This window comes from Peromyscus leucopus, chromosome 13, assembly GCF_004664715.2.
Source record: "Peromyscus leucopus breed LL Stock chromosome 13, UCI_PerLeu_2.1, whole genome shotgun sequence".
NCBI classification, from domain to species: Eukaryota; Metazoa; Chordata; class Mammalia; order Rodentia; family Cricetidae; genus Peromyscus; species Peromyscus leucopus.
In genome coordinates, this window is record NC_051074.1 from 29,722,076 (window position 1) to 29,747,843 (window position 25,768).

The following is a 25,768-nucleotide window of genomic DNA, read 5'->3' on the forward strand; positions in this document are numbered from 1 at the left end:
TTATAAATGACATCTGGCTTTGCTGATATGTGTGTTGAATTTCTTTTTATTTTGTCATACTATTGCTATGTGGAAGAATGGTTTTACTAATGGAACTGTATAGTTCTAAAAGATTTGAGCTGTTTTTCATACCTATGTTAGCAAAATCAAAGGAATAAAGAATAGGCAATGCACCAAAAGTGAAAACATGATTTTTTTTAAATCAAAAGTATCCAAATTTGCATGAGAACCATTAACTATAGATGAAACTTCTGTGCGCACGGACAGCTAGTCATCACCCCAAAACAGTCACTAAGTTACAAGCTATGTAAAAGTCAAGCACACATTAGTGTTTAGGGTGTTAGATTTGATGAACAAAAAGGAGCATCAATACCAACAGCAAGCTAGCTCACGGCAGAATGCTTTATACTTTCTAATGCTGCGGTAATCCAGCACGTTTCTCCCTCCTCTTCTTCTTACCCAGCTGCTGGGAGGAAAGGTGGGGGAGGGGGGGAGAAAAAACACCTACAGGTTTGTCAGTAGAAAGCTGCTCGTCTAGCTAGAAAGCCAGCTGATCAACACTGAAAGGCTTCTCTGTGTTCCCCCAGGTTCTTCGCAGCAACAGCCTGCTGGAGTCCACGGACTACTGGTTGCAGAACCAGAGGACTCCTTGCCAGATTGGGTTTGTGGACGAGGAGTCTGAAAACTGTGCTTCGGTAAGTGTGCGGCCCTCTGGGGGGATACAGTCTGATAACGTGGGAAACTGGGCCAAGCACCTAAGACAAACTTCACAGTATGCAATAACTTCTTAAATACAAGGCTGGGAAAGGATCCTTTTGAAAATATGTGAGTAGCTGAGGAGGACACACAGCTAGTGTGTCTACATCGATGCTTCATTTAAATAGAAGAACTAATGCAATCATTCCCATGGAAAGGGAAAAACAACAACAACAAAATGCATTCTGAAAAAAATGACCCAGGCACAGATCCAGAAATAGAATTGTAGTAGAGGAAGAAAAATTGAAAATCTGAACAGCTCTCTTGGATTCCTTCCAATATGTTTTATAATTCCTGTTAGGTGTTTTCTGATATGAAAACTGGGCAAGAATTTTCTAGCATTCTTTGAGTTACAGCTATAATTTGAAATCCCCCTCAACCTAAGAAAGAAAAAAAAGACAGGAATTTTAATGTACTGAGCTGTACTGTACTGCATGAAAAGCCTCTGTGAGGCAAGACTGGTTGTTACAGATAAACTATATAATTCTTAGGGCTTAGAGTGTGGGTACACATTGTGGGTGTTTGGAGTGATCCTTTCTAAGCATTGAATCCTGCATCGTGATTGAAATCACCTAGCTCTTACAGGGTCATGAGTACACAGACTGAGGAGCTTTTGCAAAGGAGCCAAAAATGTAATGATGTATTTCTTCTCCAGACTGAATTGAGAGCACCACCTCTGAGCTATTCCTGGAGGTATGTTCTGTGCCGGAATATCTGTTTGAAAAGAAAAAAAAAACACACACACAGAGAAGGATGAAAATGGCCTGGGATGCGTTTTGATATGTACTGAGCAGAGCAGACCTGGCAGACAGAGGGAGAGGCTTTCCATAATGGCGTCTTGTGGCCCTCCTGGCAGAGACCGCCCCAACATGCTCAAGTTACTCTCTGTTTTGGAAAGGGGAGCAGGACACAAAGTCCCACCCCTAACCAAGAAGTTATTCTCAATAGATACCTGCTGGAGAAGAGAAAATCAGTTTTCTCCACTGTATACCAATAACACTCCTCTGAAGGCCCCATACCCACCAGTAGCTGGCCAACACAACATGGACTCCATGGGAGGGGGTGCCTATTGTTTTGTTATTTTTGCCTTATTCCTCTTTTGTTTGTTTTGATTTTCCGATTTTTGGTTGTGCCTGAGAGAGACAGAGAGACAGAGACAGAAGGAGAAAGAGAATGGGGGAGAACAGGAGTTGAGTGGTGGGGATATGGAGAATCAGGGAGGAATTGAGGAGAAGAGAAATGATAAAAAATACATTGTATGAGAAAATGAATCAGGAAAGAAAAATGGTTTTAAAAAGAGTAACTCTTTTTTGAGTAAAAACTTCAGTATTCAGCTTTTAGTATCTGTGTGTGGTGTGCATGGATGGGTAGATGATGTGTATGGGGAATGGTGTGTGTGCATGTGTGTGTGTGTGTTGTGTATCTGTGTGTGTTGTATCATAAGGTGTGTGTAGTGTCTATCTATGTGTGTCTGTGTGTATTGTATGGTTTTGGTTTTGGTTTGTTTGTTTGTTTTTTTGGTTTTTCGAGACAGGGTTTCTCTGTATAGATTTGGTGCCTGTCCTGGAACTCACTCTGTAGACCAGGCTGGCCTCAAACTCACAGAGATCCACCTGCCTCTGCCTCCCGAGTGTTGGGATTAAAGGCGTGCACCACCACCACCCGGTGTGTGTATTGTATGTTATGTGATGTGTGTATGCATGTATCTATGTGTTGTGTAGTGTGTTTGTGTGGTATGTATGTGCATAGGATTATGTGGTGTGTGTTATGTATGTGCATAGGGTGGATGTGTGTGTATCTGTGTGTGTGTGTGTGGTATGTATGTGCATAGAGTGTGTATTTGTGTGTGTAGTTTGCATGTGCATAGAGTGTGTGTGGTGTGTGTGTGGTATGTGTGTGCATAAAGTGTGTATGGTGTGTGTAGTATGTATGTGCATAGTGTGTGTGTGTGTGTGTGTGTGTGTGTGTGTGTGTGTGTGCTGTAGATCTATGGATGTGCAGCATCAGACTTGCCATGCCTTCCACTATTGCTCTCCATGCTATCTTTGGAGACAGAGCCTCTCCCTGGGTTCAGCACTCACTGGTTGGCTCCACTGGCCAGTGAGCTCCTGGGATTCCACCTGCCTCATCCCTCCGCAGCTCCCCCTTGCCCCCAGTGCTGTGTCACAGATGTGCACAAACATGCCCACTTTTACATTAGCATCAGGGATCCAAACTCAGGTCTGCAGGATTCCAAGGCAGGCATTTTACTTACCAAGCCATGTCCCTAGCCCCAAACGTTTAGTATTTTTTCATCTCTGTCCAGAAAAGTAGTTACTGGCCTAATTTTCTTTCCCGAAAAATAAGGAGGACTAAGTAACAAATAATTCTATAGTAACACCTTCTTTACAAATGCAATTCTGGAGACAGAAAATCCAGGCACTTGTGATGTGGATAACCAATCACAGCACCGTAAGTAGCAAAAGAGAACCTCTTATCAGTAGCTATTCTCTGGCCAAAGTTATCATCCAAATAATTCCTATATTGTTGTATTCTACTTGGAGAGAACATGAAAGTTGGAATACAAAAAAAATGTGACTGAAGGGCAGAGGTCTGCTCTACACTCTCTATTTGGGATTGGACTTGCAGGTGTGCAATTTGAAAAACGAACTTTCATAGCCATGACATCTTCCTGTGTACAAACACTTCTATCCACATCAAAGTGGACTTAGAATGTAGCACTTCCTTTCTTCTTTGTTCCTTTCTGGTGTGAGATGACACCAATATGGTTTAATTGGTCCATCCTGCCATCGTGGTTCCTTCTAAATGGGGAAAGAAACTGAACAGAAGTAAAAGACACATTAGAGTATTTGTTGCTAATCCTGCCCAGTCATTTGTAATGACTGAAACTGATAGAAACTGATATAAACTGTCCATGTCTATGAACCAAAAATAAATGTCAAGCTCCCTATAGAAAATCAGTCTCTAGCTAATGTATCCTATAGTCACTTTTTCTTAATTTCCCAATTCTTTCCCTTGTAGCTTGGTGAGGTTTCTAGAGCAGGAGAAGAATCATGAGAGACCAGAGTTCCATATTTCTGAAAGAACCTCAGATCTAAAGATGAACAAGGGTAAACTATGGACATACTGGGCCAGAAGAAGGGAATTCTGACCAAAAAAAATGTGATGGAACCATGTAGTCAAGAAAAATAGTTCAATTCTTTTTTGCAAAACCATTTCTCAATGTGGCAGGTCAAATATACCCATACTCCCAGCTACTGGGGGAGCTGATGTAGACTTCAGGGCTGTCTGGACTATATGACAAAAACCTTGTCAAACAAAGGATAAACATTCATTTTCTCACAACTCCAGAAAGTTCAGTGTAAATGCAAGCAAGGACAGTACTGATGCCTGTAATCCCAGAACTTGGGTAGCTAAAACAGGAGGATTATCCAGTATTGGTAGCCAATCTGGGCTACATAGTAAGTTCCCAACCAGCCAGTACTACAGAGTAATATCCTGTCCCTGTTGGGGGCAGTGGAAGTGTAATTTAAAGGAAGATAAAAATAGTATGTTTGAAAATAATCCCTTCATTAAAGCTTAATTTTAAAAAAAAAAATCAGCATTATGAAATTATCCCAGCCTTAAAGTATTTACAGATAATCACAACAGATCCCCCAAGGAGCCTGTAGGGATGCTGTTCATTGCTTTGTCATCTGTTCCTTATTCTGGCCGACCCAACACTAAGTGAACTGCTCGCTCTATTGGCGATTGCTTCTGTGCCCCAATTACTAGCTTATTTTCTATCTAAAGTAGATTGGTTTCGTGTCACTTGAATTGATTGCTATTTCGCTTTTTGTCTCTGTTTTTCTTTTGAGGAAGGGCCTCAGGCTTAAACATTATTGGGGTGCTGTGTCCATGTATCAGTACAGATTTTGTTTCCAAAAAGCAAGGCATTGAGGTTTGTTTCTTCAGGAGGGAGTTCACATGTCCCACAGTTGACATGAAGACTCTGTTCCTGTTCCCTTTCTGTTGCTGTGGCAACCATCATGACCAAAAAAACGCCTAAGCAGGGAAAGCATGTATTTCAGCTCACCCACTGAGGTCATAGTCCATTCTTGAGGGAAGGCATGGCAGGAAGTCAAGGTAGGAAACTGGAGACAGGAACCAGGGAGGAATGCTGCTCACTAGCTAATACAGCCCAAATCCACCTGCCTAAGAATGATACCACCTACCCTAGGCTGGGCCCTCCTGCATCCAATTAACAAACAAAACAATCCCCTCACAGATGTGCCTGCAGACCAGCCTGGTCTAGGCAAGTCCTTAACTGGGATGGCTCTAGGTTGTATCAAGTTGATGATTTAGGTTAACCAGCATAGGGTCCTGGTGAAGAACAGGGTGAAGTGATCAGAAGCACAATAGTCACTCTCCTCCCAAACAGGAGACACAGGCTTGAAAGTCTCTTAAGGTGACCTTCAAGTTTTCCAAAGGTATCATGTATGAAAATAATCCTGTGTTTCCTAAACAGAGCTTCATATATCATGCAATGTCATTTCATTGTCTTTCCAAATTGACATTCTAAAAATAAAAAACAGAAATAACTCATGTACTAACTTTCAAGGTGTTATTATTTTTTATTTGGTTTGTTTCAGTAACCTGATTATTTAAAAGAAAGGAAATGTGGAGGACAATGGAATTGGAAACCCACCACCAAAACTCAGCAGCCATGACACTATCAATCATAGCAGAAATCTTTAAAACTATTGATAGGAACTAGACATTTCATATTCTTGATATTTTTAATTCAAAGCTAAGTAAGTCTTTATTGAATTTTGCTACATACTAGAATTTTATTTTTATTTTTAAAGAGTCACCTTAATGCATTGACAACATTATCTTGGCCATTTGTGTTGTTACTATTCCTGGTTTTTCTTAGTTAGGGTTTCTAGTGCTGTGATGAAACACCATGACCAAAACAACTTGGGGAGGAAAGAGTTTATTTGGCTTACTCTTCCATGTGTTCATCATCAAGAGAAGTCAGGACAGGAACTCAAACAGGCCAGGAACCTGGAGACAGGAACTGATGCAGAGGCCATGGAGCCATGATGCTTATTGGCATGGTCATTCATGACTTGCTCAGCCTGCTTTCTAATAGAACCCAGGACCACCTGCCCAGGGGTGGCTCAACCCACAATGGGCTGGGCCCTTCCCCATCAATCACTAGTTTACAGTGCCCTGAAGGCTTGCCTACAGCCAGGTCTTTTTTCCAACTAAGGCTCCTTCCTCTCCAATGACTCTAGCTTGTGTCAAGTTGACACAAAATTCGCCAGCACAGGGTTACTATCAGAATTTTTTTTCCTAAAGATCACTTTAAGATACACAGCTACAGTTCTTCAAATTATGTTCTCTTTATTGTATACATTTTTTATTAACAAATCATAGTACTTAAAAAATGTATTTGTCTTAACTATGTAAATTAGTGCATGGAGCTTTGCAGTGGCCTTCAGGGTTCCATGAAGGAATGCTATTGAAAAGTTGATATTTGACAGCTGTCCTGTAGATCTGCCTTCTATTGCAGTGGCAAAGAATAACAAAAGGCCTCTAATGGCTGGCCTTTACTTTATATCATTTCTTTAAATATATGAGACTTGAAAAAAGTTGAGAGATAAGCACTTCACGTGAAAAGCTTTCCTTTGAAAGATCTAGACTAGGATACTCAAGGAAATATGTAACTACAGAACTGGGAGGGATATTTGTAAGCATCTTGTCCAGATATGTGACAAATTCTAAAGCAGGTTTTTGCTTCTTTCTTTAAAAGGCAAGTTAGAAACTCACGATTTTTCATTAATTTTAGACTGACAGGCACAAGGCAAGAAAGGAGACAGCAGCCCCCCCATTTCCTCAAGTGTTACTAACTTTGTGGTTCGTCATTTGCTCCGTGATGTGTTTTTATGTGACTAATAGTAGGTGAGTTACAAATGCAAGGTCCTTTATTCCTCTCTTCTTTCATGTGGAGCATGAAGATTTAAAACTTGGGATTGAACTTGGCTCTGTAGAAAAACCTTGCTATAGTTCCGTTACACTTGGAACGTAGAAAGTCCCCCATAGGCTCACATATAGTTCTCAAGGGTGGTGCTCTTAGCAGGTGGTAGAAACGTTAGGAGATGGGGCTTGCTTGGAAGATCACTGGGGGCCATAGCCTGGAGGGACATATTCATTCTTTCCTCATTGTCTCCCCTCCCTCTCCTCTCCCTCTCCTCCCCTCCCTTTCTCCTCTCCTCTTCCTTCTTTTTTCCTTCACTCCCCCTTCCTCTTTGCCCTTCCCATTCTTCTCTCCCCTCCTCTTCTTTTTTTCTTTTCTCCCTATTCCTCTCCTCCTTCCTTCCCTCCTCTCTCTCTTTCTCCTCACCCCCTCCCCATACACTGTCCTTATTTACCCTGCCTGCTGACCTACTGGCCCTTCATCTAGAAACAATGATGTCAAATTCCCGTGATCCAAAAGGCCGCTTCTGCTGAAACAAACAAAATCAATCTTTCCAAGCCTTAAAGCTCTTTGATCAGGTACTTAGACACAGGGAGGAAAAGCTGACTGGCACAGCCTGGTTCAGTTCCTCTGCACAACAGCATTCTTTTATCACTAAAGAATTTTAAAGAAAAACTAAACAATGCCACCTGCAGAAAAAGCAAAAAAAAACCATCAAATGTCAGTGAAGGATGACAGAGTAAAAGAAAACCTCCATGTCGAAGTAGAGATGTCTGCCTTAGGAAGAATCTTATTCAGGCTGGAGGGTTGCTTCAGCTGGCAGCCTCTTGCAAGAGAGAGAATGTGCGCCAGCTCTCAGTCCTCGCCCAAAGGGGTTTGTTGTTTTCTAGCCCCATTCTTCTCCCTTCCTTCCTTCCTTCCTTCCATCTGATGTATTTCCAGGGGGGTTAACACCCAAGCCCTTCAATGAGTTCAGAGAAAGGACCCTCCTGAAAGGCTTGCTTCTCAGCCCAGCTCCGCGAACAGATAAAATGAGATGACCCTTGTTGAAGTAAAGCACAAATCTTATGATCTATTTGTGTGGCCTGGCCTCACCCTATCAATCTGCCCCCTCAAAAAATTCAAAATTCCCAGAAGAAGCATTTTGATTCTTAGAGAAACCATATTCCCACTAAACATGACTAAGCTGCCAGAAGCCAATGAGTTAGGAAACCATTTTATTGTGAACATAATCATGAAGGCTTATATATCTTCATAAACCAGGCTTTAAAAACTATTTAAACACTTGGGAACAAGGACTCCCTATGTGATTGCATATTAAAAGTAGGTGGTAAACTGCATTGGACAAATAAGTAAAAATTATCCAGTGTACAACAGGAGGTGCATAGTTAATAATATTGTATTCTTACTTTAGATTTTCATTAGATGTATAGATTGTAGCTGCTCTAGCCATGGAGAAGATAGGTAGATAACTAGTTGAAATGTTCACTTATTCTATTATCCTAATGATGTTAACATGCATGTATGTAGTGGTAAGTTTTCTCTGGTCCCACCTGGTCACGCAGTCCCTCAGGTGCTTATAAAATAATCATTCAGAAGCTTAATATTAATTACCAGTTGCATGGCTTATGGCAGGCTTCTAGCTAGCTAGCTCTTATAACTTAACCCGTTTCTATTAATCTATAAGTTGCGATGTGGCTGTGGCATTACCGGTCTGCTGGCATCTTGCTGCTCCTACTGCGGTGGCTCACATCTCCCCAGACTCCTTTCTTCTCTCTGAATAGCAACTTGGATTTCCCACCTGACTCTGAGCTGCCTTGCCATAGGCCAATGCATCTTTATTTATCAACCAATCAGAGTAACACATATTCCCTGCATACAGAAAAACATCCCACAGCCATGTGTTTCCTAAAGTGTGCTGTATGCCTTAAATAAATTGATACAAAAGCAATACATTAAATACAAATTAATGGAAAGAAAACACAAGAGTAAAAAAACTAAAGCAATAAAATTGTATGGATATATTAAATAATATTGTTGAAGGACAGAAATCAAGAATCATTACACTGATAGTTTTTGGCTTGAGCTCTCGGGCCAGTGATACAAGAGGGACTAGGGGAGGGAGTAATGAGATAGGGAGAAAGGGAGAGTAGGCATTGAAAGGTGGGGCATGGTTGACTATCATATGTTCATTCACGTAGAGATGATAGGCAGGCATCTGCATTTAGAGACTGGAGCTCTTAGCAAGGTCAGGGATAGAGGTCAAGATTTAAATGTCATCAAAGGATCTTGGAGAACAGAGATCCATGCAGTGAGGGGACAGTATAGAGAGAAAGGAGCAATTTGCAAGAAGTCTGGGACACTCAGAATTCATGCATAGCTGTTGACCTGTGTGCCCTAAGGTCCTAGACGTAGCAAACGAGTATTACTCTAGTCTGCAAGCCTGAATTTTGAATGCATAAAATATTTTACAAATCTCCACATTTTGCCACTAAAACTGTGGTTGGAGGAGCAGATCTGGGTGTGCTTATAAAGCCTGAGTGTTTACATCATTTATCAGCTATTTTTAATGCATTTTGACAGAACACATTATTAAAATAGCTCAAAATAGAGACATGTTTCAAATGTTCAACACCTCCTTCCATTACGGCAATTTTCCTCTGAGGAAAAGACCTATCAATCAAGAAAAGCCAGCAACAATAAATAATTATTCTCATTAAAATACCTCTAACACCTGAAGGGTGCGACTACATAATTTTCTAGTTCTTTTTAGAATTGCTTATTTGTATCAACCTGTCTTTTCTATTCAATTATTCTGATATCCTAGTGGGAAAGGTGAAAATGAATAGGTGACTTTTTAATCTTGTATACTCAAGGTTGAAAAACACAAATATAAGGAGGTGGTCTGGCTAATGAGCACTGACAGGTATCTGGTTTGTGATCTGTATTCCTGGGAGTATTAGTTACCTCTTTTATGAGAATGACACAGGTTTGCTGTAGAGGTTAATGAAGAAATGAGGACATACTAAATATAGAAGCAGAATTTCTGCCCTTCAATATCAGTTACTGTACTCTCTAATAGACCAGAGACAGCCCTCTACACATTCATCCATGGTATATGTGATGCACACTGGGTTTAACTGGACCATCTGGAAGCATTTTATATACTTTCTTCAAGCATTTGCAGTAGCTGAATGGGGTGTGAGAGAGAGATTCCCTATCAAGCCACACCTTATGTTTGGTATTAATATAATCATTAAGTAGAGCGTCTAAGTCAGCCGACTCACTAGAGCAAGTTTACTGGACATCTATGGGTAATGTCTTATAAACTAAGTTTTTTTTTTTCACTTCTGGTACTGTTTAAACGTTGGTCTGGGCAATTCTTTGTTACAACGGGCTGTCCTATGCACGGCAGCATATTCAGTATCTTCATTAGGTCCCAGCAGTACACATTTCCAAGTTGTGACAAACAAAAGTAACCCTGGACCTTAGAGTATCCTCCAGATGTAGTGAAAAAATGGGAAGGGGGTATACAGAGGACACCCCAAATTATATCTAGTTGGGAAGCAGTTGTTCAAATTTCCCGAAGCTTTGATCTTTAAATCACCTGCGAGCTGATTCATCTAAATTCGTGTTTTAACTCCACATTGTACACCAAAATACCATAAGCATGGAAGGAAAACACAGACCACTCATTTCCAATGACTCTAGCCCACCTATCATGGTAATCAAAAGGCATCGGCACCCAGAGGATGAAGTAAAAGGGAAGGGCCATAAGACTGTCAAGACCAGTGGAAAGTAAAGATTAATTCATTGCTGTTGCCTTTTCCACATGTAGGATCCAGGACCACCGGGACATGGCCATTTCTATACATTTCTAGATGCTGATATAAGATATTTTATTACTTACCTGCTGTCATTTACCAGAAGCAATATATTTATACAATAGCATTCTGAAAGCCATAAGAAAGGAAGTATCTGAATCTTACTATCTAATGGACCCACTACTATCAGCAACCAGACTACTTCCTGCCCCACTTTCCTGTAAGAGCTACCATGAGCAACCATGATGAAGCATCATGTCTCCAAGGAGCGATGTGAGTGAGACCTTCAGCTTTTCAAAGGGAGTCAGAAATATTGTTCATGTTTTGTTCCTGTATTTTCCAGGCCAATAATTTTCATGTAACATTGTATAACCAAGACAGAATCCAGCTATTGGGTTGGGGTCAGCTAGCGGGACTCCAGTGTCTGACTTACGTTGTTTCACCATGTGCTACTACACAATCCTGCAAATGTTTTCCAGCTCAAAAATAAATGCTATGTCTGGGACCAATTAAGCTACCAAGATTCCCTTCCTTGTCACTTCATTTGGCTTATCCAAATTGGTACCTTTCTTCATCTAGACCACCTCTTCTAAGTACCCTCACTTCCAGAGGATGCTGTGGGGGAAAAAAATCTCACTTCACCTGGACAATAGATGGCAGTGGACATCAATTATCCCAATTTACATCGTTTATACATTAGTATTTGTTATATATATATATATATATATATATATATATATATATATATATATCCCTATTGAAGCCATGGTTATGGTAAGTGAATAGCACCCTTCATGAAAACTCAATTAAGGAGGAATAATCTAAAAAGTAAAAATGTGTCAACTAGATGTATTTATACCCAAGTATATCTGATTGAAGACCCCCTGCATCTCCCTATCACATTTTGCCTTCCAAGTAGCTCTATCCCCATTTACTTCCCTGACGCCAGTTTCATTAGAATGCCTACTGTCACTCAAATATCTTTTTGCCATAGCCTGGACTATCTTGGTGCCTACTTAATGCCATATAACCTGCCACTGATTCTTTTGAGTCCAGTCCATTGGCTGCATTCATATAAAATAGTCATTTCAACTTTTAAGAATCCTCAGTCAGGTAGGGAGAGACATTTCACATTCATGTCTTCAGAGTAATCCCTGAAAAAACCAACTGCAATTTCCCAAACTACTCCTTTTACTAGGAACTGACAGTGGATTACTCAGTTACTTGAATATCTTACTCCTTCAGAATTGCTAATGTCTTTCAAAGCAATTTTGAACATCATTCCTTATTTTAAAAAGAACACACACTAGTCTAAATACTCATGTTTCTCCAACTTTTTGAAAGGAAAATAACAAAATAAAACCACTTTCTTTGAACTCATTTTCCTGTCAGATCATCCATCCTGTAGAAGCATATTCCTCACTGTACTGACTCATCTTCCTCGCCGTTTGGTTGAAGTGATTCTGATGTGTGTCACTAAGTCTAATGGCATAACATGTTGCCATTGCCTTCCTGATCCCATTCTTGACAGAGGTAACTGAAATTTCACCCATACTCACACTTCAGCCTCTCTGTGGCTTCAAAAACAGCATTCTCTCAGTCAAATCCCTCTCTTGCTTCCAGAATTATTACTTCAACTTGAATTTTTGCCCCTACCTACCCCACGACCCAGCTCTTGGTTTAGTGTTTCCTCAGTATCTGTCTGGAAGCTTAATCCCTTCCCATTTGATGGTTTTTTTTTGTTTGTTTGTTTGGGTTTTTTTTGTTTTTTTGTTTTTGTTTTTTTGTTTTTTGTTTTTTTGCTTTTTTTTTTTGAGCCTATTTTATCCACACCTCATGGCTTCAGCCCAGTCTGTGCACTGATGACCAAAACCTGTAGACTGCAGGAATAGTTCCAAGTACCCTTTAGAGACACCCACATAAACACTCCAAATTTAGCACAACTGAAGAGAAATATCCAAATGAGCATGCACTATGGCTTGCATGGGCCTCTTTCTCAGATTAATATCCAAAAGTTTTTCATTTCTGATAGCTTTATAATCTACTCATTTCTCAAGTCATAATCCAAAGAGTCACATTACTCTTCTCTTGCTCTGTTTCTCTTCCACCTAAATTGGTTATGAAAGCCATTTGACTTTTAAATTCTGTTTGTGATCTTTCAACCCAACTGTAGGAACTAAAAGCAAATGGGGAAAAAGCAACAAGAACCAACCAGGCCCAGCTATCTTTTCCTCTTGAGATATGCTACAGCAGCTAATTCCTAGATTTAATTTTCCTTTGTTATAAATAATTTTATCCTCAGTTCCCCTCTGCCAGCTCCTCATCATTTAATTCCTCTAGAGGCTGATGAGTTAGTTTAGCACCTAACTCAGGACCAGGGCCCTGGATGTTCAACTGAACTCGTTAATTCTAAAGGAATCGACTTATCATCTTTATCCTAATTTTTGTCATGCAGAGAGCCAGGATAATTATAAAACACATTGACAGTGGCACACTGGGAAACACACAATGGTCATTTCCCAGAGGCCAGTGGTAGGTGAGTTCGATTACAAGAATTGGTTTTAAGAAGTCAGGAATGAGGATGAAGAGATAGCTCAGCAATGAAGAGCATTGGCTGCTAATGCTGAGGACTCCAGTTCAGTTCCTAGCACCCACAGGGTGGCTCACAACCATCTATAACTCCAGTATCAAGGTATTTGATGCCTCTGTGGGCACCAGGCACACACATGGTACACATACATATGTGCAAACCAACACTCATACACATGAAATAAAAATAAATTAAAGGAAAGTCAATCATGGCACAGGGTTGTTTATCTGTGTATAAACACACATGCCATGGCTCACAGGAGAAGGTTAGAAGATAACTTGTATGAATTTGTTTTCTCCTTCCACCATATTCATCCCAGGGATTGAGCTCAGGTCATCAGGCTTGGTGGTAGGTACATTTCTAGGCTGAACCTTCTGCTCAACCTGGTAGCAGACACTTATAATCCCAGCACTGAGGATGCAGAGAGTTGATCTCTGAGGCTCACTGGCTAGCTAGCCTAGCCTAGCCAAAGGAGCAAGCTCTGGGCCACTTAAGAAAGTAAGTCAACATTCCTAATGCCTGATGTTGTCCTGTGGCCTCCACATTCATACACACAAATAATCATATGTAGATCCACAAATATGTACCTATGCACACAAGAACACAGCTATGTACACACACAGAGAGAGAGGAGAGAGAGAGGGGGGGAGAATTAGAAGTTTCTAGATATTTAGCTTTTGGATTTTTTTCTATAAATTTAAGAATGTCAACATTCTTATAGAAATTACTCCCAAATGGAGCTATGAATGTGACTCAATTAGTAGAATGCTTGCCAGGTTTGATCTGCATGAACACTTCAGGTGGACACAGTGACACCATCAGTTGAGATATGGAAGCAAAAGAATTGGAGGTACAAATTCAAGCTCATCTGTGGCTACCTAGCTAGTTAGAAGCCAGCATGGGATGCTTGAGGCAAGAGCAAGAGAGACAGCCTGAGATGGGGGTGGGCAAACTCCCAGATCATATCCACAACAGGAAACTGTAATTAAAATTTGGTATGCCTCTGCCATCTACCCAAAATACATTACCCTCAGTCATCTCAGGACCCACACCTGAACATATCTAGCTGACATGGATTGCAACATAATGATATATAAACTGTTGCCCCAGAATCTGGGCAAGATATGAAATATACACATACCAGATCTCTGCATCTTAAGAAACTCATGGTTATTTTTTTAAGTACTTTAGCATGGTGTAGAAGAGTACATGGGACAGACAAAGGCTGAAAAACAAAAGTTGGGAGTTGGGGGTAAAGATAGATGCTACACCTTTGATATCTCAGCAGTACAGCTGCCTAAACAAGATCTAAACAATAACAACACCAACAGACATGCTAACATGGAAGGGAATAATCTCATGAACCTCATCCTTAGACAAAGAACCACAGACAACTAAGAAATGCTGAGAAAAGGAGGAGTTTTTCCAAGGAATGAGCCCTCCAATTTGCCATTCCATTATGAGTGGTGAGCCTTGCTTATGTGTGTGTGTGTGTGTGTGTGTGTGTGTGTCTGTGTGTGTGTAATAATAATCAAAGAAAGGAGGCATGGATTTGAGAGAGAATAAGAAGCATGAGAGGGACTGACTAAGGAGAAAATAATGTAGTTACTTTTGATTATATATTGTGTTTTCTGGTTTTGTGTTTTTACAGCATTTCTGCATCTATATGTGTTTTTGTGCTTTTATTTGGCTCTTTTTTTCTTGTTTGTTTTGTCTTATTCTTATTTCATCTTCTCTTATTTTATTTTGTTTTCTTAGATGCCTGATTGCTATCTAGGGAGAGAAAACAAGAAAGGGTGTAGATATGGATTTGTTAGAAGGTGGGAAGGCTATTACAAATAATGCTATTATGAACATAGTTGAACATGTGTCCTTGTGGTATGGTTGAGCATCCCTTGGGTATATGCCCAAGAGTGGTATAGCTGGGTCTTGAGAGAAGTTGATCCCAATTTTCTAAGAAAGCACATTATTGATTTCTAAAGTGGCTGTACAAGTATGCACTCCCACCAACAGTGGAGGAGTGTTCCCCTTGTTCCACATCCTCTCCAACATAAGCTGTCTTCAGTGTTTTTGATCTTAGACATTCTGACGGGTGTAAGATGGTATCTCAGAGTCATTTTGATTTGCATTTCCCTGATGATTAAGGATGTTGAGCAATTCCTTAAATGTCTTTCAGCCATTTGAACTTCTTCTGTTGAGAATTCTCTGTTTAGCTCTATAGCCCATTTTTTTAGTTGAACTGTTGGGTATTTTGATGTCTATATTAGCTTGAACTCTTTAGGAGGCCCCCAGGCAGTGGGACTGGGACCTGTTCTTGGTGCATGAGCTGCCTTTTTGGAACCTAGGGCCTATGCTGAGACACTTTGCTCAGCCTTGGTGTAGGGAGGAGGGGACTGGACCTGCCTCAACTGAATGTACCAGGCTGGGCTGATTCCCCTGGGGAGACCTTGCCTTGGAGGAGGTGGGAATGGGGGGCGGATTGGGGAAGAAGACTGGGGGGTGAGAGGAGGGAGGACAGGGGAATCCATGGCTGATATGTAAAAGTAAATTAATTATAAAATAAAAATATTTTTTTTTAAAAAAAAGAAGGTGGGAAGGATTTGGGAGGAGCTGGAGGAGGGAAAACCATAATTAGGATATACTGTATGAAAAAAATCTATTTATGATAAAAAAAAAGATCATCTGAAAATAACATTAAATAAATGAATAACAAAGAGTGATTCCATCTAACCTGATTAATTTTAGAGAATTTGTGGGGAGGATCATGGAGTAGACTTGACTTGAGGCACACTTTGTAAAATGTGTAGGATTTAAAGACAGGGACATGTAGGGCAGAGACAATGCCAAGTGGTGGGAATATTTTGAGTGAAGTCTGAAACAGGAATGATGGGAGTGCAGCAATCATGGAGGGTAGGTGGTATGAATAGAAATGACTAGTAGGAAACACTGTTGGAAAGGAAGTTGGTAATGACACCTTCCTCCACATAACAATGGGCACAAAAGATTCCACCACGTTCTCCATCATACCCTCCCACCCAACACACATACAACCAGAAGTGCTGGCTGGATAAGATGAGGATCTTTATAGCAAAGTCAAACACAACTTCCTTAGCCAACAGAGTTATTGTCTTTTACACTCTTGAATAGTTGGTCTACAAAAGTTCTGCCTGAAACAGTGTGCTTTGCTCCATATTGGTCAGCAGGCAATTCAGAGAGGGAATGAACAGGGTTACAGGATTTGTCTGTTGCTCTTTAAAAGCTCCATGCTTACTAGTTCTCATATCTTTGATACTTTCCTCTATGAATCCTCAGAGAAACATGTTAATATTCTTAATATTACACCAATATCTACCCCACAACATTTTTCAGAATGTCCCTAACGTTGACTGATGGCTGGATTCCAAAGCTGAACCAATGGGAGTGTCTCTGTTCAGCATCCAAACCCTGGAGACCACATGCAAACCATCTCTGCACCAGCTTAAGCCAGGAAGATCCATTGCATCTCAACTAAGAATGCTCACTTTGAGGTTCACTGGCCCCTGTGAGAACTTGGAAATATGCAGTGTGTGTGTGTGTGTGTGTGTGTGTGTGTGTGTGTGTGTGTGTGTGTGTGTGTACACATGCACAGAGGTATATATATGAGTGTGCAGAGAAGTGTCTTTCATCAGCTTTTCCATTTATCCCATGACCTTGACCTTTTATCAGTTTCTTCAATTTGTCTATTAACTTCACCTAAGTACTAAAATTAACTTAACTGGAAAAATGGAGAAACATTACAGTTTAAGGTTCTCCAAGTAACCTTGTAGGCATTGGCTGGTAGGACATGAGGGTGTTATTCACTGGTGCTCAGCTGGCTTATCTTGGTGTGGAAACTCTTTCTTCAAGTGAGCTGGAAAGAATGCCATCAGCATCCTATTTTTGCCTTCTCTTATGCCTAGGGTAGAACCTCAGACCGATAGGTAGTGCATACATAGGGAAAGGTCACTATCGGTTTTTGGCCTTCATGAATAATGACTACATCATCTTTTGTTTAGTGTTTGGCAGTATGGTGAACTCCGATGAACTCTGGCTCCCAGTGACATATAGGAACTATCACTGGGAAACCTAGAATAAATGAAGCACCCTTTCCTAAACACAGATGCCCATGTATCACTCCCTTCAGAGTGAATAAGAAGCTGGAGTCATGGACACAAGGGTACAGTCTCTGTTTTAGTAGAGTCTGTTGTATAAATATTTGTCTGTACTCTGTGTGATCCTTAGATAATTCTTTGAGAATTAAAATGGTGTTTTGATCATTTTTGCTAACTTTTCTTATGTTACTGGAGATCTGGTCCTTAAAGCTTCACACACTCCCCTAACAGACCTAGAAATTAGTCCTTTCCCATATTGTCAGCTCAGCTTGTTCTGCTCTATGTCACCTGCATGGCCCTTGCAGGTTTACATTGTGACTCAGAAGGGTTTATAATTAGTAGTCAGCCGTTGCATGACTTTAGTTAATAGCACTTTAATAACCTCTGACATTCATCTGCATTGAGGGTTCTGTTGAGGTTACATCATGAATAAAGCATTTAGTGTGCCTGAGAAATAGCATCTCATTTTTGTCTAAATCCAGCTATTGTGAATGGAACTGTAATTTTTGCAGGAAAAAAATTTTTTTTTAAAGTTGGGGTTTCTAAAATACGGAGTTCAACTTCAGAACATTCTTGTGTTAATAGTATTCTGAAAATGTTTAGCAGGTGCCATGCAGTGTCCAAAGCATCCACTAAAAGTTACTGTATACTGCTGGTTGCTTAACTGTAAAAGATGTAGCTTCAAAATAAGCCCACAAAATGAACCATAAAATGTTCTCTTTAGTACTGTGTGCATTGGCTTGCAATGTAGCGCTCAGTTGAAGATGCTTAGAGGTTAAAGGCATACTAGGGAATGGTGGGTGTTGAGTACCTAAAACTGACTCATTCTTCATCTCACTAATTGTACATTAGGTCATATCTGTTTGTCATTCCTTTATTTCAACATAATCGTGCACTTTGACCTACAAGAAAACTGAGGCTTTTAGTCTTTGAACAACCAGAACTTTTGTGTATTTTGAACCAGAAAATGATGGATTGGTAGCGATCTACTAAGGAAATTTCACTGCAGTTTCTGTCTAATAACATTGATACACAATTGAAGGTAGAGGCTGCCCCCCACCCCACACATAATGATTAAGAATCATAATTCATCTCTCACAAATTCCAAAGTGGCTGGCAATATATGAGCTCAAAATATCTTTCCAATTTTCAGACTCTTTACAAAAGCTTATTCATTGTTCTTGGCAGTGTAGTATTGAAGGAGAGTAAGGTGATGCTTAATTAGTGAGAACAGCATATTTCTCCTGCATATATACACATGTATTGATTCATTTTTTTTACGCTGGCCTTCAATGCAGGTTCTGTTAACTCAGCAGATTGCTGCTGTCCTGAAACTCTGTGAAAACACATTCTGTTGGATGACCTAAGAGGAAAACTGTATCAGGATATATTTTTGGTTTACCTTGGCAATGGCAAGGAGAAGTCATCAATCAATGTCACAGGCTCTTAGCTCCTCAACCTGATCCCCTGTTTTTCTTCTGTCAGTCAGTTTGTCTGAGAAGATGGCTTTCTCCTGTCTAATCCAAACTTCTCACTCACCACGCAGCAAAGATCACTTTGATTTAAAGCAATTACAAAGAAAAGAAGTGAGCCTTGTTCATACACCAGAATACCAACACAGAGCTTAGCATCCTGAGAGAAAGTTCATCTGTGTTTTTAGGTTAAGAAAGCGCTTTTCAAAATTAAGCAATGGTGAGCATATAAGATATTGCTGAAAGGAAGATACACAGGACACACCAGTTGAGGCCAAAATAATGGATTCCTGAAATGCAGAAAAATTCAAATCACATCATTTGTTTGAAAACAAAGCAAGGCAATAAAATTGATTCATAACAGTATTTGTTTCTTATACATTAAAAATATGAAATGAATTGATTTGACAATTTTTGTTAAGTAAACCAAAATATATCCTGATACAGTTTTCCTCTTAGGTCATCCAACAGAAGGTGTTTTCAGAGTCTGATGACAGTTTGATAATTATGGGAAAATATACGCAGGCTGAAAGCTCACTTGAAATTAACTGTGGAGTGACTTCTCGTTGACTGTTTTCATAATGTCATTTTGTTTTTATGATATCAGATCTCACAATGCCACCCAAGCTGACCTGGAAATCAATCCCCCCCTGCCTCTGCCTCTCCAGTTCTGGATTTTAAGTGTACATCATCACAATCAACCCTATTCACTTGTCTCTTTCTTTCTAAAGCATAGTGTCATGAATGGCATGACCACTATTAGCTGTATTAATATTTAGAGTTTCTCAAAGCAGTGAAGCCATTATTATGCACTGCCTGCAGCAGACATAGACTTTTAGCAGCAGATGGAGGCGTGGCTTCCTGGCTGCTGCTGCATTTGAAAACTCTACTCAGTGGACATCATTTACTAAGGTTTCCAGACTACCCATTGTTTTTCTATGTCTTAAAAATACGTGAGACGATTGACTGGACACAGTAGAGCACAGCTACTGGTCTGTATCTTTTCCAATGAACAAAAGATTTATCAATAATAATGACAGAAGTACTGAACTGGTTTCCTAGACCAAGCAGCCTTGTGTAGGTATAGACTTCTCAGCAAACAAATTACTGGAATAGGAGTGGAAGGCAGGGCTACATCTCAGAGGACATCTCTCCCTTAGCTACATTAAGTGGCTGTTGAGTGATTTCAAATCTGTATTCTCTTCATTTCTTTCAAGTGCCTTTCTGAGAGCGTTTCTGTTGTCACTGTCTGCTATTACCAGCTGTAACTGCTTGAGAAGTAGCTCTCCCTCTATAAAGTGTTTCTACTAGCACTGTCTCACCGAATTCTTACAAAAACTTTATGGAGTAACTGGAATAGGTATCGTAAGTAGAGAAATGTGCAGTTTTGAAAGTTAAAAGTTTGTATGAGGTCACACGGTAACAGCATTTGTGGCTTAACTCAGCTTTCTAAGTTGGTTACGAAGGACAAGAAATAGCTTCTTGGCTATGTCAACTACTATTTTAGTTACTTTTCTATTGATGTGACAAAACACCATGACCAGGGCAACTTATATAAAAAAAAGTACTTAATTATTCTCATGGTTCTAGGTTAGAGGCCATGCTTGCAAAATAAAGGCGTGGCAACAAGAACAGCTGAGAACTCACATTTCAAACCACAAGCAGGAGACAGAGTGCACTGAAGAAGCAATGGATTTACATATTGATTATATTGAAATTTTTTTCAAAATGACCTTGTCATAGTAAGTTCCCACATATTCACCTATTGTTTCACTTAAATGAAAATGATTGTTTCCTCATGCTATGAGCCTCCCCATCTAATTTAGCCAGGCATCACACCAGTGCCCTATAGAACCACAGGCTCCACAGCATCTTCCGTGACTTCTGTCTGACAACTAGACAGGTACACTGTTGCTCCTTTCCCCTTGGAATAATAATATGGCATCTTTTGCAAGAAAGATACTGGTTCCTGTGTGGTTCTAGCTCTTTTTCTTTTCTCAAGGCTGTAATTACTGGTGGTATTTTTAGTCACGTAAACTCTAATTTGCCATCCCACTTTACTACAGCCTGTGAATCACAAACTTCCAGAAATCACAAAGGCCCTCGTGAGAAAGATTTCATATGTGTCCTGCAATGCAGGAAGGGGTTCAAACACGAGTTACCCTGTGAGGAGAAGAAATCGGAACCCCACTAATTCAAAGACTTGTGCAAGGTGCGTTTCCCAGTTGTGGGACTCAGACTTGAAGAAACACTTCACCAGAGAAAAGTACACACTCTAAGTTGTCACTAATTTCGAAAAACAGACACATTTACATCTACCAAAAGACACAGTGGTAAAATGTCACCACGTTTGAGGCAGAAGAGAAGTAATATAAAAATCTCATCTTTAATACCCATTTTGTGGTGCTGTAATACAATATCTATTTACCTCATAATGGACTTCTTCCTAGTTTAAAAGGCATTAATTATTCCCCAGGAGCTGCAGTTGCAATTGTGATACCCGTAGCCTCTACCCTCTCAGCATGAAAAAAAAAATATCTTGGCTTTGGAATAGGATGATCTCACTTTTCCCTGATAACATTGATTATCCCATGCTGAACATAAACTTGATTGGCAAGAATATGTAGTCATTAATAGAAAAAGGAAGAGTACAGGAAGGGGAGAAGTGGAGAGGGCAGAGACAGGAAAGGAAGATAGATTTATATTATAACATCAAATTGTGTCAAGGGAATTACTTCTGAAAACCTCATATAATTCTTCTTAATTTTATTATGGATGGTAATATAGAACATAAACCATGGATATGAAATCAAACTACTTTATATACATTATAGTTATTTTGCACTGATATATATTATTTATGCCTTTTCTTGAAAATGTTCATTATATGTTTATTTTTAAAATACCAAAAATGCAACTTGAGCAGAATTATGCTTGACTGCAGGTGCCGGGGTTCATTAAAGAAACTTTGAGGATAAACCTGAAGCCATTCATCCTTGTCTGCCTACAGGGGGGTATTTTTGCACAATGAGCATGAGCCTCTTTTGGTGTTTGCTCAACTGTCTCTCTCCTACATTAACCACAGGTCATTGAGACCAGTGCTTTTCTATAGCGAACTTCCAGTCCAAGGCTATTGGTTTTTTTTTTTGCTATTGAAAACTTTAAATGATATTAAGAGATTGTGATGATATGACATTTCCTGAAATTGCTCACAGAGAAGCTAAGGCGTGTAGCCTTTCCTTCCACTTCCAACTTAATGCTTACATACTCACACTTACGGATTCAATTATCACCTTTTAGACTGGCTCTTTCCAGTATACAAGGTACACCATGCCCATTTGTGACCTCAAAGCTCTTTAGTCCTGACTCCATCCACCATGGGAATATAGAGTAGTATGAATTGCCATCTTTGTTCTGGAACAGTCATTCCTATGGAGGTATTCCAGGAAGACAGGACTCTCCTTACATTACAAGGAGGAAAAGATTCCTTACTCTTCAATTGATGAGCTGTTAGATGCTAGGTAAGATATTCTGTCCATTTGAGGTGATTTCTTCCCCTTTCAGATAATTAATTTTGACTACCTGCTCTTAAATTTCTTTTCCATGATTGGAAGTCTATAATTCTCTGATTATCTGTTCTAGTCATTAACACGGCACTTGGAATTACCGCAGAATTTAGTAGTGTAATCAACCTCCCACTGTCTCCAAATTCTAGGATCAGGAGTTCAGACATGGGACGAGCAAATAAGTGCTTGTCCCTGCCCCATACTGTCTGAGATGCAGCTGAAAGACTCCAAGGCTGACTCCACAGGCATCAGCTTGGCTACAGGGAACACTGATGGGGGAGTCATCTGAATGCTTGCTCATTCATGTGTCTGCTTTCTGAGACCGCCAACATCTGGGCCTCCTCTGTCTCTAGATGGCCTATCCAAATGGCCTCTGAGACAAAGGGTCTTGAAGTGATCTAGACTTCTTACATGGTAGCTCAGGGTTTCCAAGGAATGTGGCCCAAGATCCAAAGGGAAGCTACACTACATTAGGCCTACCTTCAGAAGTTATTTCTTCTATAGACGTAGCCCATCTAAACAAAGAACAAAAGAACACTGACCCTACATCTTGATGAGGACCACCACTAATACACTGCACAAGGTGCATGTGATGGTACATATTGGTGCCTGGACCTAGGGAAAAATGCAATATAACCTTCAGAAGCAGCTTCTCAGTATGTTTAGTTTAATGTGGAAAGAATTAATCTGCTATGGTTCTCATCTTTTTGAATGTCTGGTATTAAAAATAATTAACAATGCTTCATAAAACATGAATAACAGGTGTAGTAGATAGCTGTCGATTTGTGTATTTGTGATATGTATCAGTTCATTTTTTTTGTGGGCTGAAAAGTTCAGTTATCTGTAAGATGGAGACAAAGGGAAATCATAGTGTGGTTCAATGACTTGAGAGCTGACAGTGTAGATTCCAATGTAAGAACCAGGGAGGAAGACCAGTCAGCAGAGAGAAATGTTCTCCTCCTCTGCCTTTTTGTTCTACTAGAGTCCTCAGTAGATTAGATGATGCTCACCCACACTGAGGAGGGCCAGAAACTTTACTCTATTCACTAATTTAGATGTTAATATCTTGCAGAAGCACCTTGCAGGCAGCTCTAGCTAGTCAGGCATGCAGTTGCCCAGTTAAGTTTATCCACAAATTAACCATCACACTGCTGCTGGAAGGGCTTAGGCATGTGATCCAAGGAAGGTCTTTGGTTGCTGAGCTTATGAAACCCCTTCCTAGGTTTAGGGAATCAATTCGCTTTTATTTTCTTCGTTGCTAAAAAGTGCAGGCAAGTAGGGACTCTCTCCATGGACCTATGTACTTGGCCTGAACTTGGCCAATCACGTCCTATTCATGACAAAAGCACTAAGTGGGAGGGGTGGTACAGAATCCAACCTATATAGAAAATACCATCAGTCTGTGGCTACAGTCCAAGTCACAGTTGCCAATGTGACAGCAGCAATCGGGCCTAAGCAAACCTTCTATAGCCGGAAACAGCTTCTGAGGCTCTTGTCTGTGTCTTAAATTTTCATCAGCCAGCCGGGTGGTGGTGGCACATGCCTTTAATCCCAGCACTTGGGAGGCAGAGCCAGGAGGATCTCTGTGAGTTCAAGGCCAGCCTGGGCTACCGAGTGAGTTCCAGGAAAAGGCACTGAGCTACAAAAAGAAAAAAGTTTTCATCAGCCATCTATCTTTCCTGCAGTTCCAGATGTGTTACGTAATAGCCATGCAATGCATTCCTTTTCTGTTCAAGACAGAGTTCATCTTGGTTGTTTACAAATATGAACATTAGTAGTAGTAGTAATGTTCTATGTAATAAACTTCTGATTATAAAATTAATGAATATCGTTGGGGCACTTTCTCTATGCCAGAGACAATACAAAATGCTGCTTCTCTTCACTAGAAGGAACAAACACTGGACTTGGACAGTACAGGGCACTTCTGGGAACTCATTCATAATGCAAAATCAAATCCTTTAAACTCTCATCATCATTTTAAAACTCATTGTTTCAAGAGATAGGTGGAAAGCCAAATGTTTATACTTAGAGATAATGAAAAAGGAAAAACCTCAAACCTCTCATTTTAGAAAATAAAAGCATGCAAAACTGGAAGAGAAACTTTAAAAAAGTGCGACACAAACATGACAGATGCTTCAAGAAGAAAAAAATGAAACAGTGGTTGGGAAAACAATAATTAACACTTACAAAACATTTTTGCTTTATAGAAAAGAAGAGCTAAAGCTACAGTTCATGGTGGTTCATCACAGAAAATATTGATGAACTATGCAATGGCAAGTTGTCTATCCCTTGAACTCGACCATTGACAAACAGGCTTGACCAAAAGTGAAGGCAGGAGACCTTCCTGGGGGAGCAACCTCCGAGTTGTGCTGCTCCGTGACGACAGCAGACATTTAAAGTGGCCACATGGGTTTGTTCCTGTCTAAGTCAGTGTTCTATTGCTGTGAAGAGACAACATGGCCACAGCAACTCAAAAAAGAAAACATTTAATTGGAGCTAGCTTACAGGCTCAGAGGTTTAGTCCATTATCGTCATGGCAGGAAACATGGCGGCATGCAGGCCGACATGGGGCTAGAGAGTAGCTAAGAGTTCTACATCCAGATCCACAGGCAGTAGGAGGATAGAAAGACTGGGACTGGCTTAGGCTTGTGAAATCTCAAAGCCCACCCCCAATGACATACTTCAACAAGGCCACACCTCTCAATCCTTTCCAACAGCACCATTCCCTACATATTCAAATATACGGGCTTGTGGGGACCAGTCTTACTCAGACCGCCACAGTTACTTGTGTGGATTTAAAGGAATGTAATTCTGACATGTGGCTGGTGTGGTTTAAATTGTTCTGTCCTGTTAAATAGAAAAAAGAAACAGCTGTTGAACTCAAAGTCACTCATGTACTCTTCTAAACCAGAAATCCTACTTTGGGAATGGAGCCCATTAAAATGGAAAGTCAGAAACTGTGGCTAGCAATAGTCATAACAATAATAGGAGTAATAATAGGAATAAACAGACCAACAATTCAGGAAGCAAAATGGCTCCTGGCCCGGAGAACTGATGTAACCTCAGCCTACAACACAGGCAGCAGTCATTATAAAAAGCATTCTGGTACGGGGTTACTAGCCTAGGAAATATCTAAGATTTGTTAATGATACATAGCATATATTGTTTTATGATGCAAACAATGGTCAGATCTCCCATACATGAATATAAACAAAGAGACATAATATACATATGATATGTTTCAAGAAGGAGATATGGGAGGAAGAGGAAGTTTCATGGAAATAGTGAGGAAAAGAGCAGGTAAAACTAAATTTTTAAAAAAAGTGCCATTTTCCTCCACCCTTTCCTCAGGAAAACCCACACATGGGGCTGGCAAGATGACTCAGAGGTTATAAGTACAGGCTGCTTTTGTACAGAACCCACCTTCAGTTCCCAGCACCCACTTGACAGCTCACAACCATCTGCAAC

The 25,768-nt window shown here is 40.2% G+C and overlaps 1 protein-coding gene across 5 annotated transcripts in view; it reads left to right on the top strand.

The window, feature by feature from the left end:
* The window catches only part of LOC114696427 (SPHK1 interactor, AKAP domain containing), a 151,692-nt gene that overhangs the window by 66,459 nt on the left and 59,465 nt on the right, over positions 1-25,768 (top strand). For all 5 annotated transcript variants that reach the window (XM_028874099.1, XM_028874098.1, XM_028874100.1 and 2 more), the window contains one exon: positions 588-695. In XM_028874099.1, the coding sequence (XP_028729932.1) occupies positions 588-695 (108 nt within the window). Of the gene's footprint in view, positions 1-587; positions 696-25,768 lie in introns of those variants that run through there.